Below are 18,204 nucleotides of genomic sequence, written 5' to 3'. Positions count from 1 at the left end.
ACCTCTGTCTCTCCCCCAGGCCCTGCACATCAGACCTAACCCCTGTCTCTCCCCCAGCCCCTCCACATCAGACCTAACCCCTGTCTCTCCCTAGCCCCTCCACATCAGACCTAACCTCTGTCTCTCCCCCAGGCCCTGCACATCAGACCTAACCCCTGTCTCTCCCCCAGCCCCTCCACATCAGACCTAACCCCTGTCTCTCCCTAGCCCCTCCACATCAGACCTAACCCCTGTCTCCCCCCCAGCCCCTGCACATCAGACCTAACCCCTGTCTCTCCCCCAGCCCCTCCACATCAGACCTAACCCCTGTCTCTCCCTAGCCCCTCCACATCAGACCTAACCTCTGTCTCTCCCCCAGGCCCTGCACATCAGACCTAACCCCTGTCTCTCCCCCAGCCCCTCCACATCAGACCTAACCCCTGTCTCCCCCCCCCAGCCCCTGCACATCAGACCTAACCCCTGTCTCTCCCTAGCCCCTCCACATCAGACCTAACCTCTGTCTCTCCCCCAGGCCCTGCACATCAGACCTAACCCCTGTCTCTCCCCCCAGCCCCTCCACATCAGAAGCCCCTGGTCCCTGCCCGTGGTCAGCCCTGCATCCTCAGGCTCCACCAGCAGACCTATGAAAATCGAAACCCTCCCCAGGAGTCCTGGCGGGGGCCAATCGGAGAAGAGGAGGTGAGGCGCTCTCTGTTCTAATGCCATAAGAGCATTAAGCTGCCTAATCTGGTCATCCTGCTGGTCGTGGGTGGCACTGGGCAGTGCAGTGGGTGGCACTGGGGCAGTGGGTGGCACTGGGGCGGGTGGCACTGGGGCAGTGCAGTGGGGCAGTGCAGTGGGTGACACTGGGGCAGTGCAGTGGGTGGCACAGGGGCAGTGCAGTGGGTGGCACAGAGCAGTCATTGGGCAGTGGGTACTGGGTAGAGGACACAGAGGCAGCATCCCAAATCACACCCAGAGTAGTGGGCTATGGAGGGAATAAGGTGCCATTGTGGACGCGCGTAGTGGCTCTGCCTAGTGCCTGCTCTGCGACAGCTAGTGACCAGACAGATGGGGAGACACTTAAATGTGCCTTCCGCATTTAACCCAACCCCTCTGAATCAGAGCGGTGCGGGGAACTGCCTTAATTGACATTCACGTTTTCGGCGCGCAGGGAACAGTGGGTTAACTGCCTTGTTCAGGGGCAGAATGACAGATTTTTACCTTGTCAGCTCAGGGATTTGATCTTGCAACTTTGGTTACTGGCCCAACCTTCTAACCACTAGGCCCCCTGGGTCGTGTTCATTAAGCACCAAACGGAATAAAGTAGACTGAAACAGTGGTGGGATTACTGGACTTGTTAAATAAGAAACACACATTTTTGTTTTCCGTTGCAAAATGTTTTGAAGCGTTTTCCATGGCGTGCCCTAGTGAACTGGCTACATTACGCTCACCCTGGAGCTCTCAGGAGGTCGGGTGGTGGTGGTTTGGTGAGTGTGTAGAGGTACACTGAGTGACTAGAATGTGAAGGGGATCTGGGGGGTGGTGGTGCGTGTTTGACAGTGTGTTATGACACTGAGTAGACGGATAGTGGTTGTAGTCCAGCTACTGCTGCGTTGGTGGTGGCCATGACCCCCGCTGGGGTGGAAACAACAAACTCTCTTTTCTATGAAATACCCCATCCTTTTCCTCAGCCCCCTCTCTCTTCTCTCCTAAAACTTGATCCCCAGAGGATGACTCTGCAATGAAGGCTGTCTGCCTTTCGAATTCCTGACATATTAAAAATAAACGGTTTCCTGTATTTCGTTGACCTTGAAGCTGTGTTCCTTTAAGATAAATCCCAATTTTTAAGCTCTACCTTTTTTGTTCTAGTATGATGTACTGAAGCCAAACAGACCTTTTCATAAGGCAAGGTATGTACCCTCCAAGTTAACTGGAGTTCTGCTTCAACCAATTAAGTTATCTTGGTCCTGCTGGGTCCTGTGATTCAGGGCTGGGAACTGGGTCCTGTGATTCAGGGCTGGGAACTGGGTCCTGTGATTCAGGGCTGGGAACTGGGTCCTGTGATTCAGGGCTGGGGACTGGGTCCTGTGATTCAGGGCTGGGGACTGGGTCCTGTGATTCAGGGCTGGGGACTGGGTCCTGTGATTCAGGGCTGGGAACTGGGTCCTGTGATTCAGGGCTGGGGACTTGGTCCTGTGAATCAGGGCTGGGGACTGGGTCCTGTGAATCAGGGCTGGGGACTGGGTCCTGTGATTCAGGGCTGGGGACTGGGTCCTGTGATTCAGGGCTGGGGACTGGGTCCTGTGATTCAGGGCTGGGGACTGGGTCCTGTGATTCAGGGCTGGGGACTGGGTCCTGTGATTCAGGGCTGGGGACTGGGTCCTGTGATTCAGGGCTGGGGACTGGGTCCTGTGATTCAGGGCTGGGGACTGGGTCCTGTGATTCAGGGCTGGGGACTTGGTCCTGTGATTCAGGGCTGGGGACTGGGTCCTGTGATTCAGGGCTGGGGACTGGGTCCTGTGATTCAGGGCTGGGGACTGGGTCCTGTGATTCAGGGCTGGGGACTTGGTCCTGTGATTCAGGGCTGGGGACTGGGTCCTGTGATTCAGGGCTGGGGACTGGGTCCTGTGATTCAGGGCTGGGGACTTTCTCCTGGGGTAAACAAATCATCCTCATCCATGGTAATGGTTGCTCTCTGCATTGATCCTCCTTCAATACCAACCCAAATACTCAGGTGACCTTTGGCCTCTGTCCCGTTTTCACGACCACCACTTGTTGTGATCTACTAATGGTACTGTATCCTCCCTACACGTTGTTAACTCCTTTCCCCTTATTGGCTCAGTACCTGTCTGAGATTATATCTACCATTTGAGTCCTTACTTCACTTCTCGTCTCCCTCCCTAGCCATATGAGGAAGAGTAATGAAAAACAAACTTGATTATAAGGATAATGCAGTACTGTAGGCTAGTTGTTTGATTTGATTAAAGCAACCACTGAGGATAGATCAAAATGTCAGCCCACAGCCTATAAACGCTTAAATCACACTGGGTGCATATTTCATGGCACTGAGTGAACAAGCTTGAAGGTCTCTGCCAGCTGGCGATTACAATTTAATGAAAGTTTACTTTAGGCCAGAAGATCTTTAGGCCAGAAGATCTCTTCAGACCCACTTCACACAGGCCAGGGAAGAGACTCTCACGTTGTCATGCGATCAGGTCAGGCTGTGGAACTGAAGATAATGGCACACCATCCTCCCTGGATCTAGGCCTGTTCCCCATCAGTGGTGAAGTAGAGGGTAGAGGGTTATATGCAGGTACAGTTAAAAGTCTGAAGTTTACATACACTTATGTTGGAGTCATTTAAACTTGTTTTTTCAACCACTCCACAAATGTCTTGTTAACAAACTATAGTTTTGGCAAGTCGGTTAGGACATCTACTTTGTGCATGACACAAGTAATTTTTCCAACAATTGTTTAGACAGATTATTTCACTTATAATTCACTGTATCACAATTCTAGTGGTTCCGAAGTTGACTGTGCCTTTTAAACAGCTTGGAAAATTCCAGAAAATTATGTCATGGGTTTGGAAGCTTCTGATAGGCTAATTGACATAATTTGAGTCAATTGGAGGTGTATCTGTGGATGTATTTCAAGTCCTACCTTCAAACTCCGTTCGTCTTTGCTTGACATCATGGGAAAATCAAAAAGAATCAGCCAAGACTTCAGAAAAGTCTGGTCCATCCTTGGGAGCAATTTCCAAACGACTGGAGGTACCACGTTCATCTGTACAAACAATAGTACGCAAGTATAAACACCATGGGACCACGCAGCCGTCATACCGCTCAGGAAGGAGACGCGTTCTGTCTCCTAGAGATGAACGTACTTTGGTGAGAAAAGTGCAAATCAATCCCAGAACAACAACAAAGGACCTTGTGAAGATGCTGGAGGAAATGGGTACAAAAGTATCTATATCCACAGTAAAAACGAGTCCTATATCGACCTAATCTGAAAGGCCTCTCGGCAAGGAAGAAGCCACTGCTCCAAAACTGCCATAAAAAAAGCCAAACTACAGTTTGGAGAAATGTCCTCTGGTCTGATGAAACAAAAATAGAACTGTTTGGCCATAATGACCATCGTTATGTTTGGAGGAAAAAGGGGGATGCTTGCAAGCTGAAGAACACCATCCCAACCGTGAAGCGTGGGGGGGGGGTAATGCAAATAGTCTGGGTAGCCATTTGACTAGATCTTCAGCAGCCTTATGTCTTGGGGGTAGAAGCTGTTTAGAAGCCTCTTGTAAGGGTGTTCCTAATGTTTTGTACACTCGGTGTAGCTTTTACTCACTGTGTGTTAATAGCACAGTGTTAAGTGGGGAATTCACATGAATAAATGAGGCAAGGATTTGGCTGGAGTTCTGGAGTAACACTGCTCCTAATCCTGTGGATCTGACTGCGACACAGACCAGAGCCAGAGCAGAGACTTTCAGGACCAGTATTATGACTGCGTTTATACTGATGGGAGCCTGACGTCGGACTCGCTGAATAGTTTTTCCAGGGTTTTTTGGTTTTGTTCTTTCCTGTAATTTGATAATCTCTTGCATTGATTCATGTTGAGATCAGATTATTTGTTTGTGCAGTTACCGGCAATGAACTAGACCTGCTAGACACATTCCTTAGGCTCTTTGCTGACTGCTTAGCTTTCCTGGCTGTACCTCGGAAGATATTGAAGATAACGTCATCGATTCCATTTTCAGTTGTTGAGGATTAACGATGCAGGTGAAGGCCAGTGTTCATTTTCAAGCCCTAAGAAATAGACTTTTACAGAAGCATAGGAGTCATGTTAAATTGGTCTTTAGGTTGCACCCCTCTCCACCCCAACCCGTGGATGATTCTGCATGCTAACCTCTTCTCCTCTCTCCCTCAGTTTACCCTCATTAACCTCCACCAAACACACTCCCAATCACTCCAGTTACCATTAACTGCCTGCCTTCCCACTAACCAATCATCTGCCTGCCTTCCCACTAACCTAACAAAAATGCATGACAACAACAAGCACGTTTCTAGCTAGCTAGCCACAGTAGCTTTAAAAAAATAAATGTTTCATTGATGCTAAGTTGTCCTCCATGTCTGTCTGTCTGTCTCTGTCTGTCTGATGTGTAATGTTCCTGTTACCTCCTCTGTGACCTCAGTTTCACACTCATCTATACACACCTCATCCACCTTCTATAGAAGTACTGCGAACATCAATATTAAGATTTCTGATTAGTACACCTCTAGCATGCCTTCTTCAGCGGTCTTTGAAGAGCGGTTAGCCTAGTTGTACGGGTATAGAGTGGCCTGCTTCTTCAGCGGGCTTTGAAGAGCGGTTAGCCTAGTTGTACAGATATAGAGTTTTGGTGAATTTCAAGGACAGAAACCCATGGACAATATATAAAAAATGTGTACTATATACTCTATAAAAATTACCCAAGATACTATAGATTGTCATAGAGTACCTGTTAATTACCAAAATTACAGAAGATTTGATTAACTTTGGTAAATAAACAGTAGCTTTGCAATCCCCTAGGTATGCATAAGTATGACAAACACTCTCCACTCACATTGACTTTGTGAAACGGTCAACATTGGAAGAGATGTTTCCTATCTGCCTAATCTCAGCTAACCCTGAACTAAAGTTTCATGTAATTGGTCATCTGCTCGATTAAGTTCTTGGTCCATACATGTTCGGAGAAGATCTCAAGAAATACTAGAATGATGAGCGGAACTGGAACGAGGTGCTCCACGAATGTCCCCTTGCGAAATTCAAAAAATGCTAACACCTGCGAAATTTTGATTTGTCCAATTAACCAGTGATAGAAAAACTCTAAATACTGCTTCTCTTATCATACACATCCCATTCAGTCCTGACAGATTATCTCACTTTCCTCGAAAGATTACGGTCTGCCGATTTTTTATCTGTGATTTGAAATGCGGTGCTTCAAGTCCACTGATGTAGTTGTGTTAGTCAACCACACTCTAAAGAATGTCACGACTATTCATGTCTCTTTGAGATCATCATGCAGTGATGTCACAACATCTTAATGTATGTAGTGAATTACATAGGGACCTTCCATCACTCCATAAGTTATTTTCAACAGCAATGGTGACACATAGTTAGGTCTCTCTTTCTCAATGCTGTTGTAATACTATCATATAAGGGAATGCTGAATTCAGGACCTCCCGTTTACCTCTGTCTTGCACTTGGTAGGTACACAGATTTTAGTTTGCAGAAAGAATAGTCACCCACTGCTGATTAGTCACTGAACACCTAATACAGGCAGGTCTAGTCCTTCTCTGTACGTTCTGCTGTATGTCCTCTCCAGTCCTCTCTCCTTGTCCGCTCTGCCACTCCTTCTCTTCCACACACTCCTCTTTTTGACTCCTTCCCCCATACCCCCTGTCTTCTCCTCTCCTCCGCCCTTCCTGTCCAGGCCTCACCCTTTCACCACGCAATGCTGACCCTTCTCCTGGATGTGGGTGAGTGGACGGACACCGCTGGACCTTCCCCCTGTCCCACCCTGGGACACTAGGCTAATACTCAACAAGAGACAGACCAGACAGAGCTCTGTGTGTCTCAGTGACACCTTACCTGGACGATTCTCTCTCTACTCCTGCCCATTCCTCCTCCTCCTCCTCACTCAACCACTGCCGTGACCACCCCACCAAAACTGTCTGGGCCTGGCAAGATGGTATTGGAGGGAGAAACAGTAGAACAAAAACCAGTCTGTAGACAGGAACCAAGAGGAGAGAGGGAACATGAACCCACTGAACCACTGTTCTGTTCAATTATAGACAGACTGAAAGACTTATGTCTCTGAAGAATGACTTTATATGATATTTCCAGGGATATGAGGTGTTCCTCTTGTCCTCACTTCCCCTAGTTGGGGAAACCCTCTCATTTCCCCCAGTTGGGGAAACCCTCTCATTTCCCCCAGTTGGGGAAACCCTCTCATTTTCCCCAGTTGGGGAAACCCTCTCATTTCCCCCAGTTGGGGAAACCCTCTCATTTTCCCCAGTTGGGGAAACCCTCTCATTTTCCCCAGTTGGGGAAACCCTCTCATTTTCCCCAGTTGGGGAAACCCTCTCATTTTCCCCAGTTGGGGAAACCCTCTCATTTTCCCCAGTTGGGGAAACCCTCTCATTTTCCCCAGTTGGGGAAACCCTCTCATTTTCCCCAGTTGGGGAAACCCTCTCATTTTCCCCAGTTGGGGAAACCCTCTCATTTTCCCCAGTTGGGGAAACCCTCTCATTTTCCCCAGTTGGGGAAACCCTCTCATTTCCCCCAGTTGGGGAAACCCTCTCATTTTCCCCAGTTGGGGAAACCCTCTCATTTTCCCCAGTTGGGGAAACCCTCTCATTTTCCCCAGTTGGGGAAACCCTCTCATCTGTTACATATCATGTTACTGCCGGCTGTCTTTGTGTATTCTCAATCATCCAACGATTTGATTCAAGCCACGTTTTTATCATCGTTGATTTTAATCTGTTTATGGTTTATGGATCTGCACATGTTTCAGTCTCGCCTTAATCGGTGTTAAGTTAATGCACAAACTATGAATACAGATACAAGATGTATTCCTAACAGTGTACTTGCTGTAAACTCCTCGCTATTTCATTTTAATTGTAGTCTAATAATTCTATATTATTTCTATATATTGACAGTACTACTTACACAGCTCTACCAATGATTTTTTTTTTTTTTTTCATTTTAAATTAACTTCCTGTTTACATTATTAAGTCGTGTTAACAAAGGTTGTCTCAGTATTGTAATTTATTGAGACTTCTGATAATGAACAGAAATAAAGCGCCCAACTCCAGATGGGAAGTGAGTAGGCAGTTGTTGTTATATATAGTTTCAGTGTAAAGTGCACTGCACTCAGTCATTTGTATACTTGTTTGTTAATTCTGTAGAGGCAACAAGTGCTGTTCGGCTGTATTATGGCCAGTGATGTCACTAGTCCCTGAGGTGTAATTATTAGTAGCTGGCAGCATCTTATTTACTACGAAAGAGGCAGGTGTCGTCTATCTGACAACTGAAACCAGTTGTATCAAAGCCTCTTAGGCTGCGTTTACACAGGCAGCACAATTCTGCTCTTTTGTCCAATAATTGGTATTTTCCCCAGTCACATCTTTTCACATCGGATCTTTTTTCAGAGCTGATCTGTTTTGCTCAAAAGACTAATTAGTGGGGAAAAAATATCAGAATTGGGCTGCCTGCGTAAACGCAGCCTCTCAGCCTGTAATCTCACTGCAGTCACATATGGAATGTGATCCGCTAGCTAGTACACCGCCCCCTCTATCTACTCCCTCTATCCCCTTCCCTCCCTCTCCAACTCCCTTCTCCCACCAGTCTCCCTTTCCCTCATCCCACCAGTCTCCCTTTCCCTCATCCCACCAGTCTCCCTTTCCCTCATCCCACCAGTCTCCCTTTCCCTCATCCCACCAGTCTCCCTTTCCCTTCTCCCACCAGTCTCCCTTTCCCTCATCCCACCAGTCTCCCTTTCCCTCATCCCACCAGTCTCCCTTTCCCTCATCCCACCAGTCTCCCTTTCCCTCATCCCACCAGTCTCCCTTTCCCTCATCCCACCAGTCTCCCTTTCCCTCATCCCACCAGTCTCCCTTTCCCTCATCCCACCAGTCTCCCTTTCCCTCATCCCACCAGTCTCCCTTTCCCTCATCCCACCAGTCTCCCTTTCCCTCATCCCACCAGTCTCCCTTTCCCTCCCAAACTGTGTGTAAAGAGTTCTCAGACCATTGTTGTTCTCCTTACATGGAGTTTGTATAGATGATGCCGTTGTCGTGTTACATGATGTGTGGTGTGTCACGTCTACAAGACTTGAGGCAGTAGGTGGTAATATTTCCCTCAGCTTTCACATTGTCTTTGTCCTCAGGCTGCAGCCAAGTGTAAGCTACGCCCTGCTGGTCTCACGTCAAGGCCCTCTTTGATGTAGAGAACAATCTACTTCCTCATTACCATACAGTTACCCGAGCTAACTCGAGGCCTGATAAAGCAGCTGTTGACTTACAAGTGTAATTATGGATATGGTCAGTTGATTTCAGGATTAGTTGTGCATGGTGCTGGCTCTGAGCCTCATTCATTAACTGTCACAGTGGGGCAGACTCTTCCGTCTTTCTCATCCAGTGTTCACAGGTAAGTCATACTCATGTTGTGACCCTGTCTTTCTGTACCAGGTGACTTGATCAGGGAGGGGGGGGGGGGGACCTGGGCCCAGGAACTACCCTGCAGGTTGTTCATTTTGTTGTCAGATCAAATGCTCTGGAAAAACTCTGCTTGTATAGCAGTGTCTCCCTCTCATGCCTGTATCTATCCTCGTGTGTGTGTGTCCGCAGCATGGCCTTGCCACTCGTAGCCGATCTGCTGGAGACATGCGTTAATGACGTCACCCATACACCCGTTCCCATGGCGACAGCAGGCCTGTCTGAGGAGGCGGGGCTAAGCATGGCTGCCTCAGTCTCCAGCCTCACAGGGGAGGAGAAAGTCTCTCTTGCCGGTGAGCTTTCACACAGTCATGCCAAGGCTGGACTTACTGCATAACACCAGTCATGTCATATGTTTAGTAGGTAACCTTAGTAGTAGTAGTACTTGCCTCGTTAAAAGTACTGCCCCTGCAGAGGAAGTTGTGTTCGGTAAGGTTGTATAATGTCAAAAAGAAGCGCACTGCCTTGCAAATATCCTGCCTACCGAACACAGGATGTCTGTTATGGGAGGCTTGGTACACCAAAGACGGTCACTGGTGTTATTGAACGTGCTGAATAGAACTGTGACATGTATTCCACAGTTAAATGTTCTGTGTGCTTCACCAGGAGTGTTACTGATAGTAAAGACGTGTCCTTGTTTCTTCAACAGAGGCGGCGGCGCGGCTGAAGCAGCTGGAACTACACAGTCTCTCGCTCCCTGTCCCTTCCAGAGCCAACCTCAACATGAACAACCAGGTCAATGCACTCAGCTGGAAGGGGGAGAGAGTGGGGTAGAGAGAGAGAGTGGGGTAGAGAGAGAGAGTGGGGTAGAGAGAGAGAGTGGGGTAGAGAGAGAGAGAGAGGGGTAGAGAGAGAGAGAGAGAGGGGGGTAGGGAGAGAGAGCGGGGGTAGGGAGAAAAGAGACATGAATACTGTGTACATACACACACACCGCCCTCTACAGGGAACACACACACACCGCCCTCTACAGGGAACACACACACACCGCCCTCTACAGGGAACACACACACACCGCCCTCTACAGGGAACACACTCACACCGCCCTCTACAGGGAACACACTCACACCGCCCTCTACAGGGAACACACACACACCGCCCTCTACAGGGAACACACACACATCGCCCTCTACAGGGAACACACTCACACCGCCCTCTACAGGGAACACACACACACCGCCCTCTACAGGGAACACACACACACCGCCCTCTACAGGGAACACACACACACCGCCCTCTACAGGGAACACACTCACACCGCCCTCTACAGGGAACACACACACACCGCCCTCTACAGGGAACACACACACACCGCCCTCTACAGGGAACACACACACACCGCCCTCTACAGGGAACACACACACACCGCCCTCTACAGGGAACAAAGCCTGGTTAGTGTCAGTCAGACGAGCAGCGCTGCGTTGTATGGGAAGGGGCAGAGAGCTGCATGGACCGTCTCTCTGGTGGAGCAGAGAGCTGCGTGGACCGTCTCTCTGGTGGGGCAGAGAGCTGCATGGACCGTCTGTCTGGTGGAGCAGAGAGCTGCGTGGACCGTCTCTCTGGTGGGGCAGAGAGCTGCATGGACCGTCTGTCTGGTGGGGCAGAGAGCTGCATGGACCGTCTGTCTGGTGGAGCAGAGAGCTGCATGGACCGTCTCTCTGGTGGAGCAGAGAGCTGCGTGGACCGTCTCTCTGGTGGGGCAGAGAGCTGCATGGACCGTCTGTCTGGTGGAGCAGAGAGCTGCGTGGACCGTCTGTCTGGTGGGGCAGAGAGCTGCATGGACCGTCTGTCTGGTGGAGCAGAGAGCTGCATGGACCGTCTCTCTGGTGGGGCAGAGAGCTGCATGGACCGTCTCTCTGGTGGGGCAGAGAGCTGCATGGACCGTCTGTCTGGTGGGGCAGAGAGCTGCATGGACCGTCTCTCTGGTGGGGCAGAGAGCTGCATGGACCGTCTCTCTGGTGGGGCAGAGAGCTGCATGGACCGTCTCTCTGGTGGAGCAGAGAGCTGCGTGGACCGTCTCTCTGGTGGGGCAGAGAGCTGCATGGACCGTCTGTCTGGTGGGGCAGAGAGCTGCGTGGACCGTCTCTCTGGTGGGGCAGAGAGCTGCATGGACCGTCTGTCTGGTGGGGCAGAGAGCTGCATGGACCGTCTCTCTGGTGGGGCAGAGAGCTGCATGGACCGTCTCTCTGGGAAAAAGCTAATGTGTGATGGTTTTTGATTTGATGTGTGCTAAAAGGCAGGGGGCTTGCCAGTAGTGTTGGTTTTAGTTTCACAGGGACCCTAATTGGCTCCATATGCTGAGGAAGACAGTAGGCCACTTTGACAGGCTAATGTGGACGCAATGGCAGACAGGGAGCAACTCAGTGGGCTGGGGAGAAAGGGTGGGGTGGGGAGCCATTGTGGGGTGGGGAGCCATTGTAGGGGTGGGGTGCGGAGCCATTGTAGGGGTGGGGTGGGGAGCCATTGTGGGGGTGGGGTGGGGAGCCATTTGTGGGGTGGGGGCCCATTGTAGGGGGTGGGGTGGGTAGCCATTGTGGGGGTGGGTAGCCATTGTGGGGGGTGGGGAGCCATTGTGGGGGTGGGGTGGGGAGCCATTGTGGGGGTGGGGTGGGGAGCCATTGTGGGGGTGGGGAGCCATTGTGGAGTGGGGTGGGGAGCCATTGTGGAGTGGGGTGGGGAGCCATTGTGGGGGGTGGGGTGGGGAGCCATTGTGGGGGGTGGGGTGGGGAGCCATTGTGGGGGGTGGGGTGGGGAGCCATTGTGGGGGTGGGTGTTTTTTATCTTTAAGGAAGGTGGAGGGCAGAGCTATTGTAACTACAGCCTTTACAGGAAGATACTGTAGCCTAACTGTGTGTGTCTTGGTCCCCCCCCACAAGGAGGATGTGGTGAAGCTCACAGAGGAGTGTCTGAACAGTGTGGCTAGCAGCTCTGTGCCTTCTCCACTTCGCCCCCCAGAGGACCTGAAGAGGAACATTATCAAAGCCCAGGCACATGCTGCCCTCAAGGTACTGAACACCAGCACCACAGAGTTGTGCGGTACTGTCCTCTAGGTACTGAACACCAGCACCACAGAGTTGTGCGGTACTGTCCTCTAGGTACTGAACACCAGCACCACAGAGTTGTGCGGTACTGCCCTCTAGGTACTGAACACCAGCACCACAGAGTTGTGCGGTACTGTCCTCTAGGTACTGAACACCAGCACCACAGAGTTGTGCGGTACTGTCCTCAAGGTACTGAACACCAGCACCACAGAGTTGTGCGGTACTGTCCTCTAGGTACTGAACACCAGCACCACAGAGTTTTGCGGTACTGCCCTCTAGGTACTGAACACCAGCACCACAGAGTTGTGCGGTACTGCCCTCTAGGTACTGAACACCAGCACCACAGAGTTGTGCGGTACTGTCCTCTAGGTACTGAACACCAGCACCACAGAGTTGTGCGGTACTGCCCTCTAGGTACTGAACACCAGCACCACAGAGTTTTGCGGTACTGCCCTCTAGGTACTGAACACCAGCACCACAGAGTTTTGCGGTACTGCCCTCTAGGTACTGAACACCAGCACCACAGAGTTGTGCGGTACTGCCCTCTAGGTACTGAACACCAGCACCACAGAGTTGTGCGGTACTGCCCTCTAGGTACTGAACACCAGCACCACAGAGTTTTGCGGTACTGCCCTCTAGGTACTGAACACCAGCACCACAGAGTTGTGCGGTACTGCCCTCTAGGTACTGAACACCAGCACCACAGAGTTGTGCGGTACTGTCCTCTAGGTACTGAACACCAGCACCACAGAGTTTTGCGGTACTGCCCTCTAGGTACTGAACACCAGCACCACAGAGTTGTGCGGTACTGCCCTCTAGGTACTGAACACCAGCACCACAGAGTTGTGCGGTACTGCCCTCTAGGTACTGAACACCAGCACCACAGAGTTTTGCGGTACTGCCCTCTAGGTACTGAACACCAGCACCACAGAGTTGTGCGGTAGAAATCATCTTGGTGCAACATAGAAATGGTACAGGGATGCTTTGGAGTCTTACATGTAGACAAGGAAGTATTGTATAAGTACTGTAAACTTTTGGATAACCAGGAAGTTGGATACAGTGGCAAGTTTCTTTTTGAAAACCACCAACCTTACACATTGATTGTATTATACCTCCACTGATGTTCTGTATGTTATAGAGCACCCTGGAGGAGCACGTTGTGATGGGGGACAAGAACACCAATGTACAGGAAGCTGCAGGCAGGTGAGTGAGGACACCGTGAAGAGTCACTACGGTTGTGTTCCTAGTCTCTACCCTTTTAGTGTGCAATCTTTCACTTCCCCTCGTGCATTCAAAGCATTGGATGATCACGCTTCATTGTGCGGTATTTGATGACAAAGGAAACCTCAATCTTGGAATGTCACCAAGCCTCCCCTGTCTCCATCTCCCTGGAGTCACCGCAACACTCCACAGCCAGCCTAAGCCAATCACAGCCTTCCTCCAAAGCTCATTAACAGCTAGAATATTTATGAGGGTTCTTGGCATAATTCTGTTATGACATCAACGGCTCATTCCCAGGGGCTGCCCACTTTTCTGTGGGCAGGACTCTTGGGGTTGATTGACAGGAGGGATTCTTGCAGCAGCTGTAGTGAAGTTAACACAAAAGCCAAAATGTGTTAAGGTGATAATTCCTCTGAAAGAAAACCTAAACACCACAGCTGCATCCCTGCACACACAAAAAACAGCAGTTCGCGGAGCTTTGTTTTGCCCTTCTCCAGTGACCTCTTATGTTGAGCTTCAAACAAAGTGCACAAGATGAGGGATTGATGTAGTGGTGCAGTAGGGCAATAACAACTGGAGGGAAGCAACAAAGGCGACTCGCATCAAAAAAAAAATCTACATTTGCCTCAACAAACTGGATGTTTAGGCTGAGCTGAGTAGTGGAGGGTGTTGTAGATCTCTCTTACTGTCCACTCTTTGTCATTCCCAGGCTGAAGGTGCGTAGTGGCCGTATGGGCAGCAACTCCTCCCTGTCTCTAACTGGACGTCCCGAGAGACAGGAGTCAAGGGACCTCCTCAAACCCACACTGCTGACCACAGCTGGGGCCAGGTGAGACTGGGAAATAAACACCTCACACTCACTGTATAGATTGAGGAGTAGGCCTGCCATTTGAAGGGGGGGGGGGGGGGTCAATGTGTTCTTTCTTAATGCTTCTTGAAGTAAACTGCAGTGTTCATATGGTTTAAATTAGAACTGGTGAGATATTGGTGTGTGTTTATGTGTATGTTCCATGTGCTTGCCAATGTTCAGTAGTTAGGGTGTGTGTTTATGTTGGATGGTGTACAGTAGTTAGGGTGTGTGTTTGTTGGATGGTGTACAGTAGTTAGGGTGTGTGTTGGATGGTGTACAGTAGTTAGGGTGTGTGTTGGATGGTGTACAGTAGTTAGGGTATGTGTTGGATGGTGTACAGTAGTTAGGGTGTGTGTTGGATGGTGTACAGTAGTTAGGGTGTGTGTTGGATGGTGTACAGTAGTTAGGGTGTGTGTTGGATGGTGTACAGTAGTTAGGGTGTGTTGGATGGTGTACAGTAGTTAGGGTGTGTTGGATGGTGTACAGTAGTTAGGGTGGGTGTGTGTTGGATGGTGTACAGTAGTTAGGGTGGGTGTGTGTTGGATGGTGTTCAGTAGTTAGGGTGGGTGTGTGTTGGATGGTGTACAGTAGTTAGGGTGGGTGTGTGTTGGATGGTGTTCAGTAGTTAGGGTGGGTGTGTGTTGGATGGTGTACAGTAGTTAGGGTGGGTGTGTGTTGGATGGTGTTCAGTAGTTAGGGTGGGTGTGTGTTGGATGGTGTACAGTAGTTAGGGTGGGTGTGTGTTGGATGGTGTTCAGTAGTTAGGGAGGGTGTGTGTTGGATGGTGTACAGTAGTTAGGGTGGGTGTGTGTTGGATGGTGTACAGTAGTTAGGGTGGGTGTGTGTTGGATGGTGTACAGTAGTTAGGGTGGGTGTGTGTTGGATGGTGTACAGTAGTTAGGGTGGGTGTGTGTTGGATGGTGTTCAGTAGTTAGGGAGGGTGTGTGTTGGATGGTGTACAGTAGTTAGGGTGGGTGTGTGTTGGATGGTGTACAGTAGTTAGGGTGGGTGTGTGTTGGATGGTGTACAGTAGTTAGGGTGGGTTTATGTTGGATGGTGTTCAGTAGTTAGGGTGGGTGTGTGTTGGATGGTGTTCAGTAGTTAGGGTGGGTGTGTGTTGGATGGTGTTCAGTAGTTAGGGTGGGTGTGTGTTGGATGGTGTACAGTAGTTAGGGTGGGTGTGTGTTGGATGGTGTACAGTAGTTAGGGTGGGTTTATGTTGGATGGTGTTCAGTAGTTAGGGTGGGTGTGTGTTGGATGGTGTTCAGTAGTTAGGGAGGGTGTGTGTTGGATGGTGTACAGTAGTTAGGGTGGGTTTATGTTGGATGGTGTACAGTAGTTAGGGTGGGTGTGTGTTGGATGGTGTTCAGTAGTTAGGGTGGGTTTATGTTGGATGGTGTACAGTAGTTAGGGTGTGTGTTTATGTTGGATGGTGTACAGTAGTTAGGGTGGGTGTGTGTTGGATGGTGTACAGTAGTTAGGGTGTGTTGGATGGTGTACAGTAGTTAGGGTGTGCGTTTATGTTGGATGGTGTACAGTAGTTAGGGTGTGTGTTGGATGGTGTACAGTAGTTAGGGTGTGTTTATATTGGATGGTGTTCATTCACTGTCAGAGCAAACGTAGCTAGCTACAGCCTTATACCAGTGCTGGTGTAGGCCTAAATCAATATGTTTATGCAACAGTATCTTCTGAATCCGAGAGGAATAGGCAAAGAATTACTGTGTTAGCTACATGAAGTAAGAGAGAGTATTTAATGTAGCCAAACATTCTAGGGTCTCACTCCCCTGGGAAACACTGTCCAACACTTTGGTTCCTACCCTGTCACAATAGTACCTACATAGAGATCCTATTAGTATTCTAATGAATAGTAATACGAATGCCTCCCTGGCTTTTTCATCTGTGGTCATTGTTATATTTCCATGATTCCAACAGTTGATCTAAATCAGAAGTCAAATCCAAATGGCAATATTTGGTTAAAAATAAGGCCTCTATTTTTTTGCACATATCGTGCAGCCCTACGTCGCAGTGTGGAAATGATATGTTGTAAAATGAGATTTTGGTTTAAGCTTGATTTGTTTTATACTGTTCAATCAGAATGGAGAAAGCCCCTTAGATTCTACAAGTTATTTCAATGTGTTGCCACCCTGGGTCATACACAACTCATAAAGCACATTTACAACTTTTATTATTCAAAAACATAAAATACCGTCATACTGTCAAAAATCACCTCATGAGGAGGAGATATTTTGGCCATATCGCCCAGCCCTATGTGAGGCTAAGAGTGGGGTACACCCAGGTTAGAGGGGGCCACCTGTCTAGCAGTCAGGACTACAGCTCCATCTGACACTCATTTAAGGATATATGTCACTTCTTAGATTCTAGTCAGCATTGTTAGCAAGTGTTCTTTAGTCTACTAGGCTATAGGTTGCAACACAGCTCTCTGCTGCCATCTTGTGGATTATGGGAATCATAGCCGTCTGATACCATCTGATTGAGCATGGGAATCACACTCCTGCTAATGTGACATGACTCAATTCTGCCTGGATACATGTCTTTGCATATTAAGCACTTGTGAAGATTGTGTCCATTGATAATGTATGTTAGCCGTGCTATTGTTCAGTACTTCCTCATCAGACCCTATAGGAATGAATTAAACTCTCGTCCCTCTGTCTTCTGCCTCGTCCCTCTTTCCTCATCAGTGTTGAGATGTTGGCTGTGGATCTCATGCAATCAGCACCTATGATGCCCCTTGAAATACTTAACGGAGGGCAACCAACAAAGGTAATCAATTAATCTGTGTTTTGCTTTTCCTGTTACTCTCGTGCATTAGAATGGAAACTACATCTGAATGCACAGAGAATTGTATGCCTTTTTGTGGGAATGTGATAGCTGTTTGTAACATAGCCATTGGCTTGTCACTATGCAGGCCGAACCTGAGGAGCTAAAGATGCCCACCCCTCCACCACTGCGGGCCCCGCTGAGCAGTAACCTGATAGACTTCTCAGACCCAACCCCAGTAGTAAGTCTATAGACCCCGTCTGCTACCTCACGCTTCAGCTGCTGTTATCTGTTGTCTTGACTAGATCAAACTTACCAAAAATAAGTACGATTCGCTTTCAAGTTTAAACCCAATAGGCCTACTGTACGTTGACAGGTCACCTATTTACTTTGGCCTCATTGTGCCAACTGATAGGTGTTTGAGTGTAACTCTTCAACATTCTTCTCTTGTAGTTAGCGCCATCATCAGTGCAATCCAAGCCCATGATATCACCTCGCTGGATCATCCCTGCTGCTGCAGTGAGTACTGATGGACTTTCACTGTCCTCCAGGCTTTAATGCTCCTGTCTGTCTTTAGCCTGCCTGCCTGGCCTGTGTTTAAGTATGTCTGTATTTTAGTCTGTCTGTACGTCAGTCTACCATCCCTACTGTAGCTGCCTCAGAGACTGACACAGCCAGTCCACTTTCCTTCTCCCATTCTAACACAGCCACTCGCTGCCATCTTTACTAACGGCCTCTTTGACCTTGACCCCTCTGCAAAGACCGCCGCCCCTCTCCAACCTGAAGGGGGGGCTCTCACCCCAGCCCTGCACCCCCATCTCTCCTCTCAAATGCACAATGTGATTGACACCAGGTAACTCCGTCGTGGCACATCGTCATCTCTACCTTGTCCTAATGTTCTTTAGGTCATCTCATCTGGACATTGTGGTCATCGTTGCTATGTGTTTTTGGTGCCATGCCCATATGCTGTGTTGTAAAGAGTAGACAATATCATTCTCCATCCTGTTTAATAATTGAAGCCTGTAGTGATTAACATCCCCATTTACTAATTATGGTCCTGATGAGCTTCTTGAAATAGCTTGCTG

At 49.2% G+C, this 18,204-nt stretch overlaps 1 protein-coding gene across 6 annotated transcripts in view; it reads left to right on the top strand.

Moving 5' to 3' along the window:
* Nucleotides 1-18,204, top strand: part of LOC110501861 (band 4.1-like protein 5) — a 47,693-nt gene that overhangs the window by 25,853 nt on the left and 3,636 nt on the right. For 2 of the 6 annotated variants that reach the window (XM_036959295.2, XM_090216158.1), the window contains 10 exons: nt 551-678; nt 9,365-9,525; nt 9,882-9,967; nt 12,106-12,234; nt 13,409-13,473; nt 14,201-14,320; nt 17,041-17,122; nt 17,268-17,360; nt 17,573-17,638; nt 17,881-17,972. In XM_036959295.2, coding sequence (XP_036815190.2) covers nt 551-678; nt 9,365-9,525; nt 9,882-9,967; nt 12,106-12,234; nt 13,409-13,473; nt 14,201-14,320; nt 17,041-17,122; nt 17,268-17,360; nt 17,573-17,638; nt 17,881-17,972 — 1,022 coding nt within the window. Of the gene's footprint in view, nt 1-550; nt 679-1,851; nt 1,893-6,447; nt 7,841-9,364; nt 9,526-9,881; nt 9,968-12,105; nt 12,235-13,408; nt 13,474-14,200; nt 14,321-17,040; nt 17,123-17,267; nt 17,361-17,572; nt 17,639-17,826; nt 17,973-18,204 lie in introns of those variants that run through there. The other 4 variants (XM_036959294.2, XM_090216157.1, XM_036959297.2 and 1 more) reach the window with 3 other exon arrangements.

Source organism: Oncorhynchus mykiss, chromosome 22, assembly GCF_057628025.1.
Source record: "Oncorhynchus mykiss isolate SJ-2025 chromosome 22, ASM5762802v1, whole genome shotgun sequence".
In the NCBI taxonomy this organism is placed as follows: Eukaryota; Metazoa; Chordata; class Actinopteri; order Salmoniformes; family Salmonidae; genus Oncorhynchus; species Oncorhynchus mykiss.
The sequence above is the reverse complement of the archived record's forward strand: the minus strand, read 5'-3'. Positions and strand labels throughout refer to the sequence as shown.